General features: G+C 49.5%; 1 protein-coding gene across 2 annotated transcripts in view; it reads right to left on the bottom strand.

Moving 5' to 3' along the window:
- Window positions 1-10,677: 10,677 nt before the first annotated feature.
- znf438 (zinc finger protein 438) overlaps window positions 10,678-22,500 on the bottom strand; it is a 41,744-nt gene continuing 29,921 nt past the window's right edge. For both annotated transcript variants that reach the window (XM_080020565.1, XM_080020566.1), the window contains exons 3-4: window positions 13,228-15,014; window positions 10,678-13,021 (exon numbers count right to left, since the gene is read on the bottom strand). In XM_080020565.1, the coding sequence (XP_079876691.1) occupies window positions 12,403-13,021; window positions 13,228-14,984 (2,376 nt within the window). In that variant the 5' untranslated portion in view covers window positions 14,985-15,014 and the 3' untranslated portion in view covers window positions 10,678-12,402. The remainder of the gene's footprint in view (window positions 13,022-13,227; window positions 15,015-22,500) is intronic.

Here is a 22,500-nt window from a genome sequence, read left to right as displayed (position 1 = left end):
CTGACTCTTGTAATCCCAGATAGTGTCGTGTGCGGCGCAGCAGTCGCCGTATCGCGTCGCCAGCTGCATGCGAGGGGAGCGCGGCTGCAGCGCACGCAGCTCCGCGGGTGCGTGCTCGTTCGATTCCACGTCCCCTCGTCACACGAAAGGCTGTGTACATGTAAAACAATGAAAAAGAAAAAGTGACCACAACACACAAAAAACTGTGTTTTCAGCCATGGGGTATTGGTCACATTAGGTCAACAATGTCTCTGAATGACCTTTCTGAGTCTTATTTTTTTATTTTTTTTATTTTATTTCTATTATTCTATTCACTAGCTGCATTACGTTTTAGGAATCAGTTAGTTTCAGTTAGTTGCTTGGTAGGAATTAGGTTAGCTGTTGTGTTCGCTTTAGTAACTATTGTGCATAATCTCCGGGTGCGTTGCAAAGACATTTCACTGCATGTATGTATGAACGTATGTATTGAATCTTGAATCTTGAATCAAGAAACATTTAGTAACTTTACTCATCGATACATGTTCTCCCACCGTCTCCTGTGTTTATTAATATAACAGAATTGTTCAAATGTACAGTCGTTTGGAGTCGAGTCGAAATCGAGTGGACAAGTTGTGATTGGCAGTGGGCGGGACAAGATGGAAAACGGCCTGTTTTTATTGGAGGACATTTATTGCTTGTTTATCTTCTCCAAAGGGCCAATCCACATTGACGGAGGGGCCACATTTGGCCCACAGGCCGCCAGATGGAGAGAAACAAAAGGTGTAGTTTGTAGGTTTTATCCTTTGTCTTCAAATGTGGCATCAGAATTTTCCACCTGTACAGTACGTGTGTACCATTGTTTAGCCTTGTGCCTGTCATTGTGAAATTTACTCGGATCAGAGATGCAAAAGACAACAAACAGCTGAAGGTTTGTGTTACACGGAGTAATGACACTGAACAAACACTTTTTTTTTTTTTTATGAAATTCTGTGCGAGAGTCGACGACCCAGAACTGAAGTCAGCCAAATCCGATGATGCTGAAAACCCAAAACTACACCAAACCTCATCTTAGCTGAAGGCAACTCCGAGGACATCTTCGGAGGACGTATTTAGACGCCGAGGCATAAACCCCCCCCCCCCAAAAAACACAATGTGGCTTTGAGAAGAAGAACAACTGATGGCACTGTTATGCACCTTTGGATGTTTCCGTCAAAGCTCGGCTCGACGCACAATGAGGAGCTGTGACGGATTCTCAGTGGGCGGCTGGGCGAACATCAAACACGCCCGGCCACAAAAAACCACAGAGCAGGGGATAGACGCGCCTAAATGTCGGCATTGTGCGGCGAGTGAATTGTGACTTTAATCCATTTAAGGTGCGTGCACAGTCCCCAAAATACCTTCAATGCCAGATGAGTAATAAAGTAAAAGGAACCGCATCCATGCATTACTTTAATCCCGCACGCTCTCATTTCTGCCGCTAATCTGACAGAATTACACCATTTTATTACCTGAATGTTACGCCCTCCTGCGGATTTCACCTCTTGAAGAATACTTCAAAATACCGAAATCGCTGAGAGTTCCGAGAGCCCCCCCCCGGCGCGGGGCCTCCCTTATCTCAGACAACGGCGTAATTGAAAGTCTTTCTTTCTGAGGTGTACCTCAAAGGCAAAGAACCGCCTCAAAGTTAACAAGACGGCTTCTTCACTCTAAGTCCCGCAGCCTCGCGAATTGAACTAAAACTCCCCAAATAAAGTCTCCTTTCCTGGTCTCGTTTCCGGGATACAGCTCCTCCGAGACTTGAAACAAAAATCCCGCAATTATTATTTTTCTGGGGAAATTATGTTTTTGGGGTATTCGAAGATGACAGTTAATAACTGCCTAATGCAGAAGCCTACCCCAACACGTGTGTCCGACGATACGTCACATTTTTTCCCTCGTGTTAAAATAAACTATATTTGTGTAGGGATCAAGGTCCAAGCGTTGCACTATTTCCATTACAAAAGAAAGGTTCCACTCGCAGCCTCCACTGTTCTTATTCTGGTGAATGCCTTGTTATGTTGTAATGTTGCCAAGGATATTTATGAGGCTTTTTTGTATAGTGCAGTTGTATTCAAATAAACGAACAGTTTCCACAGCAGGGAGAGCTCTGCTATCTTAAAGGCCATTCGTCCTACACTTTTCCGGGTTCTGGCATGATTCACTGGGGGGCGTCATTAGACTGTATCATTGTGTTACAGAGTTGAAAATATTGTTTTTTATTTTACAGGATGTGGTGTGGTTTAAGCGGCCACACCACACCCGTGCCTTGGATCTAGATAATTGCGCCCGGGATTGGGGGGGATGCACGCCTGCTGCTCATCAGCGCAATCGACGCGCAGGAGATAAAACCCCCATCCCCCCACACACACACACACACACACACACACACACAAAAGGGGAACCTCTGTCATGGCAATGTTCCATCTGCTCCCGGCTTGTTCCATCTTGCTGCGCTCGACAATAAACTGGTGTGTTTGCAGCCATCTCTGCCTGCGTCTCTGTGTCGGAGGGCCCTGAAAACACCGCTCGGCTGGCCGTGTGGCAGGTGGATCTGCACACCCGAGTTTCACCATAAGTAAGCGGCGATGGTTGCGGTGGAGCTGTTTTGGAGTTGTGGGTGCTGCAGGTCTGCGTGTGTTTTGTCCGTGTGGTGATGCCGTACTGCCACATGCTTTTTCTTAAGGTAGGTGCGAGGAAAGAGGTTCTCCCGTTTCTTTGTTTGGTTTGGTAGGGGAAACCGTCATTTGCGTCGTAAACTATTATGCGCGACATATATCATTTATTCTGGCGTGCATTCAGATGACTTCTGTACAGCTTTGTTGATTAACAATGCTTTTGCTGTATTGTGTCGTCGGACGGGGTTCGTGCTAAATGGTTTTCCGTGACGCTAGCAACATTCCGTTCACGTTCCGTGACTCGCCCTGACGATGTTGTCGCCATGGAAAATGACAGAATTTCATTTCATTGTGCAGACCACAACGTTAATGTTGGAAGATAATAATGTGCTTTTATCTTCCACACCAGGAATAAATTAGCAACAGTCGTTATCCGTCGGTTGCTGAACAAACGACCATTGTTACAATTATAATAATTAGAGAGGAAGTAATTCCACATCCATTCTCGGTAACGCTGGATGATACAGTGTCTCCTAAGATCTCCTGGCTGACGGCGGACAACGTTTGTGAAGCCATTACTGGTCCTCACTGAGGGCCTCGCTGATGATGACAGTGATGTACGGTCGCCTCAACTACTCTTGGCAAATGCAGTTATCGTGGATGGTTTTTGGATAGATACGGCCGCGAGCTGAACGGCGCTCAATGAAATGTAAGTGTCTCGCAGTCCACTCAAATGATCGGTTGCCATGAGGATCAGCATCAACACAACTTCAGTCGTACCGCGTCGCTTCCGCGGCGTGGAGTTCAAAAAACTGTCGATGGCCGAGCCCCCTGCGTTTTTTGATTGATGACCTGTTGGGGAGGGATCGGCTCTTTAAACGACTCGGACTCGGCTTTCGTGACGCAAGTGAGAGACGCTGGCAGCCGCTCCCAGACGGGGAACAATGAAAGCAACTCTCCCGTTGAAAAAGGATCGAGAAATCGAAAGCTCACCCCTTTGCCGTCGCCCGAAACGCCGGGCCCTTTTTTTTTTTTTTTTTCTTTTTCCCACGGACGTCAAAAGACACCGGAGCATCTCTGAGCTCCGGCTGGACGGAGAAGAGGTTGTGGGAACAGACTGAGATCCTTGCGATCCCACAGGTCTCCGGAGGAGGGGGGGGGGGGGGTTCCTCCCCAGCTTTCTCACTTGTAAAAACCACCTTCGCTCCGGCGCTGATGGACGTCTCCGCTTGGCAGGTGCTTGTGTACTTGGCGCCTCCCGTTGCCCACGCCAAATAAGCTGTCAGGGCAGAACGCGTTCCAGGAGTTCAGCTGGAACAGTGTATCTCACATTATCTCAGAACAATGGGTCGTTTCCTGCTCACCGCGGGTCCGGGGAGCCGACGGCGGGGGCTGCCAAGCCCCGTGGAGGGAGCGGGAGGGGTGGGCGTCCAAGAAAGAGGCCCCGCATAAAGTTGATGGATTACTAGGTAGGCAGTTCCAGAGATGGTGTAAACCGAAAAGGTACTAATCTGAGTGTTTTCCGCGCGCCAGGGCGACCACAGTGTACGTTCGCCATTCCAGGTAGAGGATTATAAGGTAAATACGGGGCCGCACACACTTAATCTTTTCGTCTTTCTGTTGGTCTTTTTTTCTTTCCCTCCTTCTTCTTCTTTTCCCCCCGCTAACTATCGCAATGTCATCTGGCGCCGGTGACCGCCGCGTGAGTGCATGGAAACCAGAGGGGCGGAGGGGTTCAGATGAGGTCGCCGTTCCCGCTCGGCCTAACCCCACCCTAGTTAAAAGAGAGCCACCCGACCGTTTGGCAAAGGCAACCGAATGCTTTGCAACCTTTTCAGATACCTTCCCAGCAAGCGCCCCCCCACCCCCAGCCCCCGCCCCCCGCCCTCCCTCTCTCTCTCTCTCTCTCCCACTCTCTGCCGCTCTCCTTGCTTTTCAGCCTCTCCGTGTTGCGTAACCGCTTTTGTGTTGTTTTATTGAAACATTTGGCTCTGATTAGAGCAGCAGATGAAACTGCTAAATGCTAATGTGTGATTTCCCATGGGGTGGGGGTGGAGTCTCTATAGGCTGTGCTGGTGTGTGTGTGTGTGGGGGGGGCATCAATGACAATTATACCCCACGTTGTTTTTACTTTTCCCTCACTATACGGCGGGGCAGGTAAACACTCCAGACTCGCTGGGAGCCTTCAGTTGTATTTTTTATTTTTTTCTTCTCGAGGTGTTTGCGGGCGCTGGAGGTGGTTGCCCCCCCCCCCCCCCCGCGCCACCCCACCCCCACCCCTCCCCTCCAAATGCATAACCAGCTGTTTGGGCTGTTAAAACCAGTCGGGCGGTTAATATGAGAAATGTTGCAGGCGCCAGTACCTCTCAGCGGCTCTGCTCCCGCGCATAACGTGGTATTGATTATGTTGATGGACTTACTTCACAAACATCACAGTCGGGGGCGATGGGTCACGCCGCTCTCAGTCGGATCTGGGATCCGTAAATCACATCACGGAGGATCCCGGATCCGTTTGCATTGGCGTGTGTGTGTGTGTGTGTGTGTGTGTGTGTGTGTGTGTGTGTGTGTGTTTTTTCAATAGCCCGGCGGGCTCCACACACACACCCACACACACCATCTCCACTAAGTCATCTTCGCTGCTTTTCGCTCAGCATCACGCATCCAAGGGACCCGACGTGACTACGTCTCTTTAACCCTCTCCCTCTCTCTCTTATTGACTCAATGTTTTCATGGTCTGGGTTTCTCGTCGTTTCACCTACATTCTGCACTTTTTCTATTTTTTTTTTCCCGCCGCTGTAGATTTATCGCCTTAAAAGGTGGGTCGTTGTTAGCTTCCGAAAGCGCCGGAAGAGAAAACATTTTTTTTCCCGGATCCTGAGACGAGACCCCCAGGGGTGGGGGTCGGTAAAAAAAAGGAACGACGGGAGGGGGGGCGTTCTGGTCACCGGGGAAAGGAAGGAAGAAAGAAGAGAGAGGCTGGGCGGCCTGAGAAAGGTGACTCATGTAAACGTTGCGCGGAGAGAAATCGGGACAATGAGCCTAATTGATTCGGACATGCCAGAGTCGGATGCCAGTCTTCCCCAGGGGAGGTGGGGGGGGCTGGGGCAGGGGACAAGACGTGGATGAAGAGGAGGTGCGGTGGAGAGTCACACGAACACTAATACACCCACAGACACAAACACACACACACACTCACTCTCATGACAACACGCCGTCAAAAGTTTAAAATATTGAATTAAGTTTCCGGGTTTTTGCTTGAATGCCCCCGGTTGTGGGTTCGAAAGGCGGGTGAAAGTGGGAAGTAATGGGTGTGTGATGGGATTCACTGCCTTAAACACAGCTTGATGGGCGAATCCCCCTTACAGCACGCAGGCACGCACGTACGCACACACACGACGATGTGCATGCAGAAGGACAACCTCCCCCCCGACAGTCCCCCGACAAGGCCTTTGGTTTCCCGGCTATGTATAGATATATGAGGTTTGTTTTTCACTACAAGAGAAACCTTTTGTGCTCTGTGTGTGTGTGTGTGTGTGTGTTTGCGTGCGTGGTTCGTATTTTCTTTTCCTAACAATGACAAGTAACGCGTTGTGACAATGCGACTCTAGTTAGCGCCGCGTTCCGCGCGCACGTGCACTTGAGCGTGCGAGTGTGTGCGCTCGTTAAGGGCGTCCGTCCGTCCCTCCCTCCCTCCCTCCCTCCGTCCACCTGGAGGGCTGTTTCATTAACCTTATTTGTAAGATTGCTCACTAAATGTAGGTTACCGCTCATGCAGACCTAATTCCCCGGAGGCAGCGAGCGAGGCATGAGCATCCGGCGATCGGGCCGCTGCGCCGACTCCGGGAGGAGACGCTCGGCTGCCTCCTCGCCGTCGTCGTCGGGGTCCCCGCCGGACAGGCCCGGACACGGGGCGCCTCTACGTAGAATACGCGGGCCCGGGAGAAGGGAGGCGACACGGGTTGGGCGAGTCGACCAAGTATTTGATCTGCCCTTTTTAAAAAAATTTTTTTATTAGCTCCTGTAACGGACTGTGACTGAGACACTTTTAAGAAAAGCCAGAGAGAGAGAGGTAGAGGTGTTTGGGAGATATCTCGACTTGGGTTTGCGGATTGGTAAGGACAGGAGAGGAGAGGAGAGGAGAGGAGAGCGGAGAAAGAACAGCAGATGGCAGGAGGTCCCCTTGGGCAAATGGCGCCCAGCTCGCTGAATGCTGGGAGCCCTTGACCATCTGGACCAAAAAAGGCAGCGAAACGCAATCCCATGGTAGATTCCCCCATCGAGGCGACACGGAAAAGGGGGGACGGGCTCGCCTGGACCCATGTCGCTGACGTACGTGCGCGGCTTGGCGCGTTCCGCCGGCGCCGTACGAGGAATAGTAAGGGCCTGTCGCACGGTGTCCTTAGGGTCGGAAAACATAAAACGGAAAAATTCGACTTTTCTCAGTCACTTGACTAATTGCCCATTCCTGGTTCCCCACAAGCCAATACCGAGACAGTAGAGACAGGCTTCTGAAATTCCGGGCCGACTTGTCTGCACTCGAAAATCAACAGGGCTCGTTGACTTCGCAAAGTCGTATCGGCTACTCGTGAAGTAATACCGCCTGGTGCAAGGTGCCTTGCTCTGTGGCTTGGTCATCTGCCATGCTGCCTAGCAACAAGGGGTTTTAGGGGTTCAACGGGAACGGGACTTCGGATGAGAGCGCCGTTCCAGCCTTTTTCGCCGGGATGCCGAGGCGCCTGCGACGCACCGTTTAATCAGCGCGACCGACGCCGCATAGGGAGTCTACACGTTCATCAATCATAAATCACCGTCATCATCAATCGAACCAAACACACCTATAGGGTCTGCGGCCGGCACGGAGCTTCTTATCTGGGCCCCGTCGTCCGCAGCTGGACCCGCGCCTCAAAAACGCCGAAGTGCTACCTACGAGCTTTTAGTGCTCATCCAAATGGCGAGCCTCTCCGCGGCGGGGAGTGTTTGCCGTGATGTACCGCGGTCCCATTCATCCTCCCCCTGAGGTGTCTCCCGCCTCCCTGTTCCATTTAGAGCCACAGAGCCGGCTCGGATCGATGCCTCTCTCCAGCCGCCCGCCATCAATTATTCACCTGATCGGCACTGCTCTGCTACTCATTAGATGACTAATCCAGGAGGGACGAGGGGCGCTTTGAAACCCGAGAGGCGGGGAGGCAGGCACGGGAAGGGCGGGGGGAGAAAAATCACATCTCGTGGAGGATGGAGGGAGGGAGGGATGGGGGAGAGAGAGGGTGAGGCAGAAAAGGGACAGAGAGAGAGAGAGAGAGAGAGAGAGAGAGAGAGAGAGAGAGAGAGAGAGAGAGAGAGAGAGAGAGAGAGAGAGAGAGAGAGAGAGAGAGAGAGAGAGAGAGAGAGAGAGAGAGAGAGAGAGAGAGAGAGAGAGAGATCACAGATGTGGGATTACCGATTTGTACATCACAAGTCCTGACATCCAGGAGAAGATTTTAAATCTTTGATGAAATCGTAGAACAGCGCGTGCGCACACACACACACACACACACACACACACTTCACGGATATCTGCACACGGGGACAAACCGTAAAACATGCGTGCGTGAAGAGTGATCTGGTGCACGGAGGAGCTCTCCCCTGACGGAGGGTCGGGCGGTCGCTTGGATTTCACGGCGTATCCGCGGAGTTCGGCGCCGGAACACCTGTGCGTGTTAGGGGGTCGGTTTTTCTTTCTTTTTTTAGATGCATGGTATATTAACCATTAACCATATATTAACCATATAACCATTTCTGCGCCTCTTACGTCTTCAGGGTTAAAAAAAAAAAAAAAGTGGCTGGGAACGGTAGTGAAGGCGCATGGAGTTCTGACTTCCACCACACTTACTCGGCACAACCGAGGGCACCAATGATCGGATCACACCGGATCACAGGTAAAGTTCCGCCGGCCGATGGATACTAAGCCAGTACGACTCCATGACGATATATTTATGTTTACTAGGTATTTATATTCAAAGTGGTCACCTGGGAGATTATTCAGTTTAAAAATACCACATTTGATCATTTATCGAGCTGGCGCTTTTGGAGCAACAGCCATTGAACGTGCGGTTGCTCCTCTATGTAGCGACTCCATTGTTGGTGGCAACAATGGCCCCGGCAACAACTCAAAGGTAGAATATGATAGACCAGCGTAGCCGGTTGTTGTGGTCGGTAAACTGGCGATACGGACGAACGTTCACAGATAAATAACAGTGACCTCGGATGAAAAAAAAATTAATATATATATATATATGGCCACCACTGTCAGGTGAGCAAGAAGCAAAGAGCGAGGATGAGGATGAGGATGAGCATGAGCCCCGGCGTTGAAAAGAGTTCAAAGGGAATTCCGGGACTTCTGGGGTTGATAGCGGCATCGAAACCCCGCCACAGACAACGTTATAGATTAGCGCTCTAAGCCCGAGGAACGGGTTTGTGACTCGACAGCAAGCGTTTTCCTCGTTAATTAGAGGGGGAGTTGGACCGTTAAACGGGATCGGCGTTGCCGCGAACCGACGCGGGTAATGTTGAAGGTAATGTAGAAGGAAGACCGAAAAGAGAGAGAGAAAAAAAAATACTCTCCTCTTCCACTGATCATGTACGAGTTGGGTGGGGTGGGGGTGGGGGGGCTTTGATCCCCCCCACCCCCACCCCCCTGAGAGCCACCGCGCCTCGTCTGTGAAGGCGGGAGTTCGGCGTGACGGCTGCTCCTTCTGATTAAAAGGAAATATGCATCAGCAGATAGCGCCTCCTCCCTTTTTATCTGCGCCCGCGATAGCGACGGCGGACGGGGGTTGAAACAGGACTGATGTTGCGCCTTTATCTGCGCTCCACGAGGCCCGAGAGCGACCTGATTCCGAGTTATGCTCATTTTAATCCTTCCGAGCGCTTTCAGGTTGGAAGGAAAAAAAGAAAAAAAAGGTTTGAAGTCGCTGAGGAGGGTTCAAATGCAACATGGAAGCCGCATCGGGGCGGGGTGTACGGGCCCGCGTCTGAATTCACTTCACAAGGCCTTTGACCTCAGATACACTGTCACGTAGCCCTGAAGCCATTAGAGCCAAGCCCCCGCATTCCACACCGGTGTGGCAAGAGCAGCGAGGGGGGCGGACCTTCAGGGCGGCTGAGCCGTGCGCTTTTGCCGAGGCTGAGGATTCATTGTTGGATTCCGTATCGGCCTTTTCTCTGAAGGGGCGGTTTTGGCACCGACGCCAAGATTAACCTGTTTTTTTGGGTTGTTTTTTTTAAACACGGCAACTGAAGCGAGCCGTCGGGGAGATACGATAAGGGCGACGGGCGAGGGGAGAGCGATCAGCACCACGGGAGCCGACATGCGTCATCTCCGTTCACTTGTTATGAAGCCATCGCAAGATATCGGTTTGTTTGTTTTTTCCTTCTCCCGGCTGGTCTCAAAACGTGACGTTCTGCCCGTTCTCTGGTATCTCTGCGGCGGCACCCGAAAAGCGAAGACTGGTCTCCATTACGCCCGGTTGTCGCGGTGGACTTTGCGGTGGTCGTTTGAGCGGATGTCGTGCGATCGGGGTCTGAAGCCGAACCTTCAGCCTCCAGCCAAAGTGACAACGGACACGGCTGCTAACCAGAAGGACCGCGGGGATGCCTGTCCGGTACATCCGAGCGTAACGGTCCGATTCACCGGTTCTCCATTCAACTTGACCCCCCATTTTAAAAGACGCAATACACTCACGAGTCAATTATTGCCATTGCCCGCGTCTTTTCTGACGGATACACACAAAGCACATCCCAACAGCCATAGTTTGTTTGTTACGCGATGCGTTCATGTGCGTTGAGGTTTTCGGAGCGAGTGCATGGCGGTGTGCTTCTGCCCCGGTGGTCTAATTGAAAAAAAGCCCATAATTGCATAATAAAGATACATCTGAATTTAAAGTAAGTAAAAAGTTTTAAGTAAAAATCTGATTCACAGACCTCCCTTGTCAAATACGGCGAGAAAAAGTAATGTCATCGACAAAGCATAACTTTATTCTCTTCAACGAAAGGTACACCGGTACAGTCACTAGCACAAACACTTTCGGTCTCCAGGTTTTTTTTTTGTTTTGTTTTTTTGACACGGCCACCAAATTATTTTTATGAATCGCTTGTGACTTTCCCGTTTTGTGCTGACAACCCCCCCTTTTTCCTTTCTTCAAGCATCATACCCTTAATCCTAGCTTGGATCTAGATTTTGAAAAGTCATTGAGGAACGCCAGCTCACAGAAATGGGGCACAAACTTCTTACTTTTACTTTTTTTTTGTGGTCCTTGCAGGGCTTGCGTCACATCCTCACATAAGGACAGATCCTTATGGCTTCTGATACTTTTGGCTGATATATCTCTCTCTGGATTCCAACTCTCACTGTGTGATGGGACAAAGCAGCTGATTTACTACTTACTCTATGTAAATATATATATATATATATATATTATTTTTCTCAATATATCTAAATTCTGTTTATATAAGTCTATATATATATATATGTTATTTTTTCATGTATCGTTTTGGTAGGGTTTTGAAAACATTCAAGGTACATTCACTTGACCCTGGATAATTTTTTCTGTTTCATATGAAAGATGTACACAAATATAGATACGGCTACTCTCCCAGGGTATCAGCTACTAACTGAGAAACAAGACAATCAACTACGTCAGGAGACATGGAGCCAAACGGAACACAAAACATGACTCAGCGCTGGTCCTTTTCGACCAACCACAAGCATAAGTATAGCTAAATACCTTCCGATTACTCCAGAGTATTAAAGAGCAAATACCTTTTCCGGGCATGGCAGTTTGGGGAACCCCATGCGAGTTTGGGCGTACATACGTAGAACCACGGCTGCGACGAACAGTAGGAAGGCGGTTTGAGTTTGAGGTTTGCCTTTTTTTTTTTTAACATTTGTTAAATCCTCCGTTAACGATTCTGTCGTGTGGTTAAAATCTACGGATTCGCTCCTACAATCGCTAGTGTGAATTGGCCCTCGGCGTGACGCAGAACACACACGTAGGCATTCAGCAACAGGTCACAGCTATAGGACCGGACCTGAAAAAGACCGTAGCCAGATAGATGACAGGTGTTTTTTTTTTTTTTTCCACAAGGCCACAAGGATGTCTCTTGGCTGCTGGAAAGGCACCGCCTTCCTTTCCTGTGTCAAAGGGCAGCGAGGGCAACAATACCACCCTGGCTGATTTCGGGGAAATTGCGTAACAACATTGTAACAACATAGATTTTCACATCTAAGGATTTTTAAAGGCCAGTGGGATAAAATATTTGCCAGTGTGACGGTAGACAGTGTGCCCTTGGCCTGAGAACGACATTTCTCCATATTTCAACAGTTTAGTTTGTCTTTTTAGTTGATAAATTATCCTTACATGGCATCCTTAAATAAGTGGTAGAAAAAAAATATTCTCGTCCAATAGTATTTTAAATAAATCATTCCAAAGAAAATGAAGAAAAAAACAAAACCGAACCGAACAGTGCAAACAAACTGTGTACATGGGGAAAAAAATAGCATAAAGTTCATCAAACTGGATTTTCGGAATTAGAGGGAATAACCATTGGAAAAAATAAATAAAATGGAACCACTCTCGTTTTTTGGGACCGAGTCAAAACGCCTCGACGATGCAAAATAACCTCAGTGCTAAAACACAAGAGAGAAACTCTTCACCCCTGTGCTACCGACTATAATAAAGGCAGTCTTTATGACGAGGAGCCACAGTCCTAGGCTCCATGCCCGCGAGGCTGGTTAGTGAGGGCTTGGAGTAGGTGTGTCCATGTCCTCCTCTCCCTGGCGCGAGTAGGAGCTCAGGGCATCCCAGAGGAGGCCGGGCTGCTCACAGTGGTGGCGACTCCTCCAGTGCTCCATCACTCCTTCCTTAGTCTCCAGCACCTCGCTGCACAGCACACAGTTGAAGGCCGAGCCAGCAGCGAGGACCCCCAGGACATCCCGGGTCAGGGGAATCCCATCACCATCCACCTCTTCCTCCAGCTCTTCCTCGTCGTCGTCGTCGTCGTCGTCGTCATCATCATCTTCTCCCTGTCTGCGGTGGTGGGACAGGATGTGTTTCTTGAGCTTGGAGAAGGAGAAGAACTCCTCATGGCAGCTGCCGCACTTGACCAGGTTGAGCTGCCGCCAGTAGTGGGCTGCATGCTTGACCAGCTCGTCCTCGGCCTCCCGGCCCCGCCGCAGGGCTTGGCCTTCGCGTGCTCGCACTTGGACCTCCTCACCGTGCACATACAACAAGTGCAGCTTCATGTCGGCGAAGGTGGGTGTGATGGCCTGGCAGCGGCCACACTTGATCTGAAGCTCTACCGGGTCCTCGCGATCCTGGCACTGGTCATCTGATGGCTCTGGAGAGGTGGCCCTGCAGAGGAAAATAGAAGACTATATGACACAATTATAAATCACTGCTTATTCAACACTTTGCTATGGCGGGAGCAATATCAAGCAAACAGTCGAATATCTATCCTGATTTACGTATGTCAATTTTTTACATAATTACAGCTAAAAAGTAATTGTAGGTTCAAATGTTTTTCACGACCCTTCTTTTTGAATGATTGTACATCTCACCACTCTACGGGCACATCGTCCTCATGCTGGCTGATGGAGGGCTCCACTGTTAGCACCACCTTGTGCACCTCTCTCAGGTGGCTGAAGTACACCCCGACATATCCAAAGGCCTTCTCACAGAACTCGCAGCACAGGGCCTTCCGCGGGCGTCCCTCCGCATGGTGGAGCTTCATGTGGGTGCTCAGGCTGCCTGAGTGGGCGTAGGCTTTGCGGCAGACCGGGCACATATAGGGCCGGCTGTTGGTGTGGCTGTTCATGTGGCTCTGGAGATGATGCTTGAACTGGAAACAGCGTCCGCAGGTGGGGCAGCGGTGAAGTGGGCGACTGCCTACAAAAAGTCTCTGGTGGGAGGTGTCTCTCAGGTGGAGGCTCACCGGGGCTGTTTGGGGAGAACAATCCTGGGCTTTGGCTGTGGTGCTGGTAGAGAGCCGGTGGCCGATTAGAAGCTCCTGATCCTGGCAATCTGAGGTAATGGCAGGCAAGCTAACTAGCTGGGGAACAGTCTCCATGACTAGCATGGGTTTGGGCCTGATGCTGCGGTACTTCTTAGAAATATCAACCTCCTTTTCTTTAGAACCTAGAACAAGGGCTGGAGGTTTCTCCGGCATCCTCCGGCGGAAAAAAGACAAGGACCTCTTCTTCCGTGCCTCAAAGGCTAGGATGTCATCTATTGTCTTTCTTTTTCTGCCCCTCTTCTTGCCAGGTGGTTTCTGTAAGGCTCCCAGAACAAGCAAGAGTGGAGTCTTGGACTGGGGGGGTAGAAGGGAGTTTGGCATCTGGTTGTGACGCAAGGCTTCAGCTTTCTCGGAGGTCTTGGCTGCAGTATCAGAGGAGCTGGTGAAACTAGGCCGCCCAGAGAAACCCTTCTTTTCTGGGGAAACGCTGCTGAGCTTGGCAGTTGGGATGAGCGTGCTCTTCATCTTTGAGTAAGGCAGGATGGGCAGCTTGCCCTTGGGTGGGGAGGGGATGATCTGGACAGCTTTGCTGAAAATGGCTGGCGAGAGGACAGTGATACTGCCCGGAGGCTGGGCTGCGGCAGGCTTGGACTGGCACGGTCTCAGTGTAGTCATGCCCCCTTCCACTGGTGCTTTACTTGGAGAGCTGTTGGCGGCAGCGGGTGGATAATGAAGGTTCTGAACGATGCCGGTAGGAGCAGGCCGTTGCAGGGAATCTGCCGTTTTCTCCAACTGAGATCCTGGATAAAGGACAGCGTTGTCTGGGAGTAGAGTGCTGACGGAGATCTCCGAGGCAGTCGGATCAATCAGGATTACTTGCTCTGAAGGTTCTACCTTGGAGACTGAGTTCTCCTTTGTTTCCTTGGACTCCAGTGGCTCTTTCTTAATTGCCGGGGAGGCTAACCTCGTCTGCGTTGTCACGGAAACCTTGGATGGCATTTTCAGCCTGGCGATTGGTGTGGGGAGGTTATTTTTCTCTGTGGTACCTTTGCTCCTCATTGGCTGATATCTAGGAATGGGCAACTTGAGGTTCTTTTGTATTGGCTGGCTTTGTTGCTGCTGTTGATGAGGTGTTTGAGAGGAGACCGCAGGGGGCAGCGCCACTAGGGAGAAGGTGCCATCCTGACCCGCTATCTGCATCAATGCATAGTTTTGGGTGGGCACTATGATTGACTTGGCGCTTGAAGCGGTGGTGGCCTCTGGGAGGGCGGAGGGAGGCTGGCAGGACAGGACCGCAGGGGAGGGGGGGGGCACCACAGCCGGGGCCTTGGGGGCGATGTTCCGGAACTGGAGGCTCTTCATCTGGCATGAAGGACTGATCTCAAAGGCTGCCTATGGAACACAAAAAATAGGTACAAAAAAACAAGGTTGAAGAAATCGCTCGGCATTCGGCAAGCCTAACGACCTTGCGTTACTTTTCTTAGACATCAGGTTTCGACGTCAACGTAGACAGAGAAAATTTCAACAATTGTGTGCTTGATGACTTTACAAGATATGTATATGAAGCATTACAATTCTATTGAAAACCGGATACTGCCACGGAGACGTTTGGTGTTTGTTGAAGGCTTATTATTGTTAGTTCTGCAACACCTCACAGCAGGAGGCGTGGCCTCAGTTTTTTTATTTATTTTTTGATTATGACATTGCGGTATAGCCCAAGGAAAAGGCGAGGGAGACAGACACTGTCACTAACAGCGGCATGGCCAAGAGTGTGACAAGCTGTCCTGTTATTCATGTTTCACCGTACACACACACACACACACACACACACACACACACACACACACACACACACACACACACACACACACACACACACACACACACACACACACACACACACACACACACAAAGCAGTGTCTCTTACTATCTCTTCCCCCAGGCCCAGGACAGACAGAGTACCCCCTTTGATTTGGGCTCAGCGTGCAGCCACAGTTCATGCTGGGGGCTCTGCGGGGCGCTGCTTGTACTGACCCCCCCCCCCCCTCCACTGCCCCCTCGACTTCCTGGATGATCAGCTAGTCAAGCGTGAAAGCCACCCAAGGGCAGGAGCTTTACTGAAAGAAGAGGGTCTACCTCTGCTCTCACTTCCCTCCCCTGTGACAGGTTCGGCAGCCTGGCCGTAGGGGTGGAATACGCCCCGGACAAAGCCTGGGATTTCACTTGATCGGGCGCGTTCACAAAATGATATTTTGATGTTTTACACAGATAATGGTTAAAAAAAAAAAAAATTATAATAATAATAATAATAATAATTGAAAGTGTATCAAAATCAACTCAATCTTTAAAATTACTGCACAGCCTAAAACCTGTCGGAGGACAATTATAATTTCAATCTTTCTTTTGGCTTCAAAGCATCAATCGAAACCAGCACTTGAACTGCAAAGTGCGAAATGTGGAATATATAAAGAATATATCTTTGCACAGAAGAGAGTCAAGATTAAGAATAATGCCTCAAGTGGGACGACTAGTGTGCATAGATTCTGAACTTTTGATTTGGGGTTCTGCTCACACCTTCTATAGGGCACTTTACGCAAAAGTCTCGGACACTATTCATGAAATCAAGCGCAGTCAATGTGTCACCCAAAACAAACATCTCACAAATGGATTACTTTTCAAACAGGAAAAAGAAAGGGGATATTTATTCCAAGATTGTGCTTTTCACAAAAGGGATTTTTTCGACAGGAGGGTTGACACCTGGGAAAAGAAGGAAGAAAAGAGGTAGAGTGAAAACCAGGCACGTTGTGTAACAGCTGGAAGTATTTCTGCGTGGAGAGATTATTTACACAGCACCACCTCCATGTTATGACTCCATAAAGCTGGAGCCGTTCCCTCTCTGTGTGGATAGTTGATTCCAGTTCGACTGTGAATGCTGGCGGAACACAGAGCAGAACCGCCACACTCGGAATCACTAGGGATCTGATGTGGCTATGGAAGGGATGTTACAGGAGGACAGTGTGTGTGTGTGTGTGTGTGTGTGTGTGTGTGTGTGTGTGTGTGTGTGTGTGTGTGTGAAGGGGAGGGGGGGTTATTTGGCCCCAAAAAAGGCAGACCCTGATTTGTTAAGTTTCGGCATGCAAAGGTTTACAGTTGGAGAGGCCGAGGTAAAACGCGTCTCCATGTGGACCACGAGAGGGATGAGAGACAAAATACATAAACGCAAAAATGGATCTGGATAGAGCTCAAATCCGGTGTGAGCCATGCTATTGGTCTCAAAGTGTGTGGCACATCCTTGAGGGCGCCGCGACGATACCTTCTCCAAAGACCTGTCATGAAGTATCAAACCCTTTGTATTCACAGCCAGCGCCGTAGGCCAGACACCGGAGGCACAATATCAGGAGCTTGGGCTGATAATTGGACCGACGAGACGACGGGAACGCAATCGTCAGCTTGTCGGAACGGAATCGGACAGGGATCGAGCCGTGACGGAGTAAAAAAAATGATAAAAATTGAAAGCCTGCCACAGCCGGCCCCATCACAGAGCAAGGGGAAAAACAGGGTTCTTCTCACCGCTACGTCGAGGGGCAGGGTTAGAAGAACCGGAATCCCAGAAAAACCCCCGCACACCGTCTCAAGCTCGCAATCAAAATCTGCAAATCTCCGTTTTGGTCAAAAGGAACTTTAAGGACAAACAGTGTTACAGAGCAACCCATGACTTCTACAGGGTGACATAACGGGAGAAGTGCGGAGATGGAGATCCGATCGAAAATGGGAAAAGGGAAAAACTTATTTTATGAGCCCCAGTTCCCAGAACTCTACAACAAAACATTAAAACCAAACCTCTTAAAAAATATATATAAATAAAAAAGTGATGGATTGGCGTTATTTTCCCGCTCTCTATTCCAAATCGCACTGGCACGATGACATAATGGGATGCCTTGTCATCACATCACATCGTGAAGGCTTTATCCACAGATGCTTAAAGGCCTGGCCCGCAAGCCGCGCCAGAGTTTGTTGGCAACAGACGGTAACAGCAACAAGGTAGGACATGATATGAAGTGTATTGGACATCATGTTTGTACTTCTTTGATCAAGACATAAAAAATAAAAAACGAACACGAATGGGAACGCCCCTGGCGAAAAAAGTATCATGTTCGTCCATATTCAATGCCAACGGAGGCCAACTCTGTCAGGATCTCCCCGGATACCTAAATAGCTCCGTGTTGTCTTGGGAAGAGCAGGGGGTGCCGCGCCGCCAGCCGGCCGTCTCAGTGGGAGCGCCTACAAAGAGAAGGGGTCTAAGAGTCAGCTTTTAGCACTAGTCATTACCGCGCTTGAACTGTATGTGTCTTGCTTCTGTGGAGAATGACTTAGAGGGGCTCGGGAGAACGGCGCACGGAGGTCACAGATGCCATTCAATCTGCCGCCGGCTTTGAAACGCCAACCGCTCTAATCCGACTGAGGTCAGGGGTCGGGGCTAGGCTGAGGGAGGGGAACCTGGTTTCTGGCTGCTCCGGAGGAATGGTGATGGGTGGAGAGGGAGGGAGAGAGACGGTTAGATGGGGCCTATGAATCCACAGAGGCAGATAATCAGGTAAGGCCGGGGGGTTGAGAGGTGAGGTTCTGCTGTTTACTTTGGAAACAGGTCAGGGTTGAGCAGGAGGGCAGCGCCGGGACGCCCAGGCCTTCCACCTGGAGCACAATATGGAACGAACGAACGAACGAACACACACACACACACACACACACACACACACACACACACACACACACACACACACACACACACACACACACACACACACACACACACACACACACACACACACACACACACACACACACACACACACACAGCAGCAGCAGCAGAAACAAAACAAACAAAAATGACTGGCCTGTGAGGGCCTATTGTTCGTGGCATAATATGATTTTGGAAGCGGCGGCGATGCCCGTTCTCGGTGAAATGTCAAACACAGATGCCTGGCGTGTTTTGCTAGGCTCTATAAATGGGTTTAAATTGTTCACATTTTGGGAGCCCTGGCTCTTCGCTGCATAACTAACCCAGCATGAGTCCCGGGGACGAGGCGGCGTGGCGTGCGTCGAGAATAGTCGGACGGTTTCATGATCATTATTCCGTCTCAGCTTATAGTCAGTATTGGGAAATACACTCTTGATTGCCTTATCTGCCTTAAAACATTTACGTTTTTTTTTTGTTTTTGTTTGTTTTTTTAATTTGAGGAAAAAAGGGGAAGACAGAAGAAGGGTTTGCGGTGGTGGTGGACTTTTATCTCCCTGGTAGGTGAAGGCCGGGATGATCTGGGACTCGGAGATAGAGGTTGTTGATTGAGGGGCTTTGGAATGAAGTGTGTGGGTGTGGTGCGATTATCTGTGCTGTGTGTGTGTGTGTGTGTGTGTGTGTGTGCGCGCAGGAAGGTGGACTCCAGAGCCAGCGGAGAGCCAAGCACCCCCAGGTCTTCGGGGGGCAGATGAAAGGCCGGGATCTGGGCTAGATAAGAGGGCACATCACGGGGGGTCGAGGCCAGTCGGCTGTGAGTAGCCATGACCGGCGGCAATGTTCCCTATTACTCCACCCCCCCACACACACACACACACACACACACCTTTTTTTCTCCGACAGACAACCAGTTGTAGGATTAGTGCGTCCGTGTAGAGCGGGAGGGGGAAAGGAGATGGAGACGGAGCACAACACCTCCATTTCACCTCCCTTTGCTCTCTTGCAACTGCCAAAACCTCAGAGCCCGGCGCGAAAACACAAAAAAACAATCAATCCGCTTTTTCTTTTTTAGCCCCGCTTCGGAGGGAACTTAGGGGGAAACATGTGCTCCGTGGCTTGTACCTGTAAGCATAAAAAAAAAAAAAAGGTGCTCATGTCTCCTACTTAAGGCCAGACATTCTCTTCAGCGCTCTCTTCAGCGCTCTCTTCATTCTCCTCCCTCTCCCTCTCTCTCTCTCTCTCTCTCTCTCTCAAAATGGAATCATTGTTTGCAGAGGTCCTTGTCTCATCCCAGGACGCTGCATGGCGAAGAGCGCCAAAGAGGAGAGAGAGTTTTGCCCGAACACACACACAAAGTGGGGAATCCACTGTGGCTTTTCGGCCTTTCAAAAGGACAAAATGTGGTGGACAGAACACAGAAAATGGTATTCATGTCTGTCCACACACACACACACACACACACACACACACACACACACACACACACACACACACACACACACACACACACACACACACACACACACACACACACACACACACACACACACACACACACACACACACAAATCAATGCATGGGAGAAATCCATTCCAATTAGGACCCTGCTGCTCTGTCCTGCATGGGAATGCACGCTAATCGATAGCGAAATCCCACAGCTGACAACAAAGGGGCCTGCATAAAAACAGGCAAATCCAAGACTCGATCGTGTTTTTAACCTCTGCTCGAGACCAATTTTTGCTCAAGATGCGCAAAATGTGACTTTGGGTTCTTGGAGTAAGGGGCGGAAAGCGCTGCTCTTTTTCGAGGCAGGACACCTTAAACCCTTTGACAACCCACGACCTTTGACCTGGCGTCCGACGCCTCGTGTGTCATTCCCGGGGAGCTGTCACGTCCTCAATCATATGCACACACACACGTACGTACACACAAGTACGTACACAAGTACGTACGCACACACGTACACACACACACACACACAGAGCCCAGCAGTGTCGAGCCAGAGTGGAGGTGACAGTTATAGGTAGGTCGCTGTGTGTGTGTGTGTGTGTGTGTGTGTGTGTGTGTGTAGCGGTGTGTGAAGCGTTGTGTCCGGTCTAACGTGCACCCTTGGGCAGCTGGTGCCATGTTAGCCTCCCTTAGGGCAACCTGCCAACGGTAAACCTTTACCTGACCTTTACCTCCGCCGTGACATTTAGACCCCCGGAGTAGGTCGAACAGCAGTAGTAAGGAAATGGAAGTGGGTTGCGGAGGAACCGGGGGAGGAGAAGAGGTAGAGACCAGAGCCGAGGAGAGGTGTGGATTAACTTGCATTGCTAAGAAAAAGAGGAATTTTATTCATTTTATTTACTTTATTAGTTAAGTATAATTTCATATATCTGACTATTTCTGTTTTGTATTTTTTGCTATTTGTATATATTTGAAAAATATATATTTTTACTTCGCTTTTTTCCCCAATTTTATTTCATTATTATACTTGTTCTCCATTTTTTTCCAGACTGTTAAGCTTTTTTTATGCAAACCGTCTTTGTGAAACGCAGCAAAACTCAACACAACTAATTCCTAGCTGTAGTGTATCTAAATGTCCTGGCGGAATAAACCGATTTTGATTCTTCAATTTCTTCAACAGCTTAACTTGATGAATATAATGTTTAGGAATCATTATTAAACACATTTAGCTTTTGTTTCTATAATTATTATTATTATCATTATTGTTATTATGACTACCATCATCATTACTCATTTGCCTTCTATTAATGTAAAGAACTCGAGCTGCATTGCTGTGTATGAAAGGTGCTTATTATTATTATTATTTTTATTATTATTAGCACAGTTGTTTCTTTGCAGCTTACTTCTGTGCTTCTCTCACATGAGACCTTAAGTCTGATATAAGATAAGATGAGGCAATGCTTTATAAACCCCGGAGGGAAATTCTGGCGTTACGGCGTGCAGTCGAGAAAGAGATACAAATTAAAAGACGAAAAATAACACGTATGTCCACGTCTGTCTACACGAGTCAACATGAAGTAAAATTATTCTAACTAGCGAGGTCAATGTGGGCGAGTAGCAGTTAGTCGACAGTAAGTACAAGTTACGGCAATGCAGCGTTAATAATCAAAGGAGGCATAGGGTAATATCTACAGTTAATATCTTTGGAATATTGACAAGGCATCATTCCGCCGATTAGACGCCCTTGCAAACGCAAAAACCAAAGGCAATTCAGTGCAGGCCACGACAAATCATCGCTATCCCTCAACCTGCATCCAGCTCAGTCTGTTTGTGTGTGTGGACATTTATCCACGCATAAAGATCCCGCAGTGGTGGATCGTGTCAAACGTGTCGTCGATGGTGATGTACGGTCGTCAAATCATGGCCGCTCGAGATCGCCGTGGGGGGTGGGAGTAGGATGGAGGTGGAACCATGTCAGTTTTGTGTGATCCTCCACTGACAAGGCCTCCATCCAGAGCAGAGGGACAGGAGCGCTGGATCTTGACGGACACACACACACACACCTTTTTTGGTGGGTTTGAGGGTCCAAAGTATTTTTTCTCTGCAAGATGACCATCCAGGGGCATTGACGCGCCTTGCAGTTTCCGAGATTCTCATCTCGGGGACCTCATTACCTTGATAATAACATCCATAACGTTAACTACTCTCGTGGCGCACAAAGCATGGTGGAGGGGCATGCCCGGCGGACGTGCCGCTCCACCAGAAACCGCTCTCTAACTGTACAGCAGGGTGCAGGTGTCTTAGACCTCACCACATCTTAGTTCTGATGGTAAGTTAGTTCACCTTATTACCAGCGTGGGAAATATCAACCGCCGATCACCCCTTCAATATACGATTTGATCGCAAATCAACACAAGCCTAATGTACAGTATGCCGACCCCCCCCCCCACGTTGAGTGGGACATGGAGACAAACAATTGTGTTCAGACGTGTCCCCCATCCTCTGCCCTAATGATCGCTCTCAAAGCACCGCGAGAATGGGATTAATGAGGAGGAGGGGGAGTAAAATCAAGGAAGGAAAGTGGAGGAGGACGAGGTCTAATTTTAGGCCTCCTCCGCGTCTCCGTTAAGATGCAGATTTCCCCGAGATGTTGTTCCGCGAGGGAGACCCCCCCCCCACACACATTTTTATTT

The sequence above is a fragment of the Zeus faber genome (assembly GCF_960531495.2).
Source record: "Zeus faber genome assembly, chromosome: 19".
In the NCBI taxonomy this organism is placed as follows: domain Eukaryota; kingdom Metazoa; phylum Chordata; class Actinopteri; order Zeiformes; family Zeidae; genus Zeus; species Zeus faber.
Note: the sequence above shows the minus strand (reverse complement) of the source record. Positions and strands in the feature narration are given on the sequence as shown.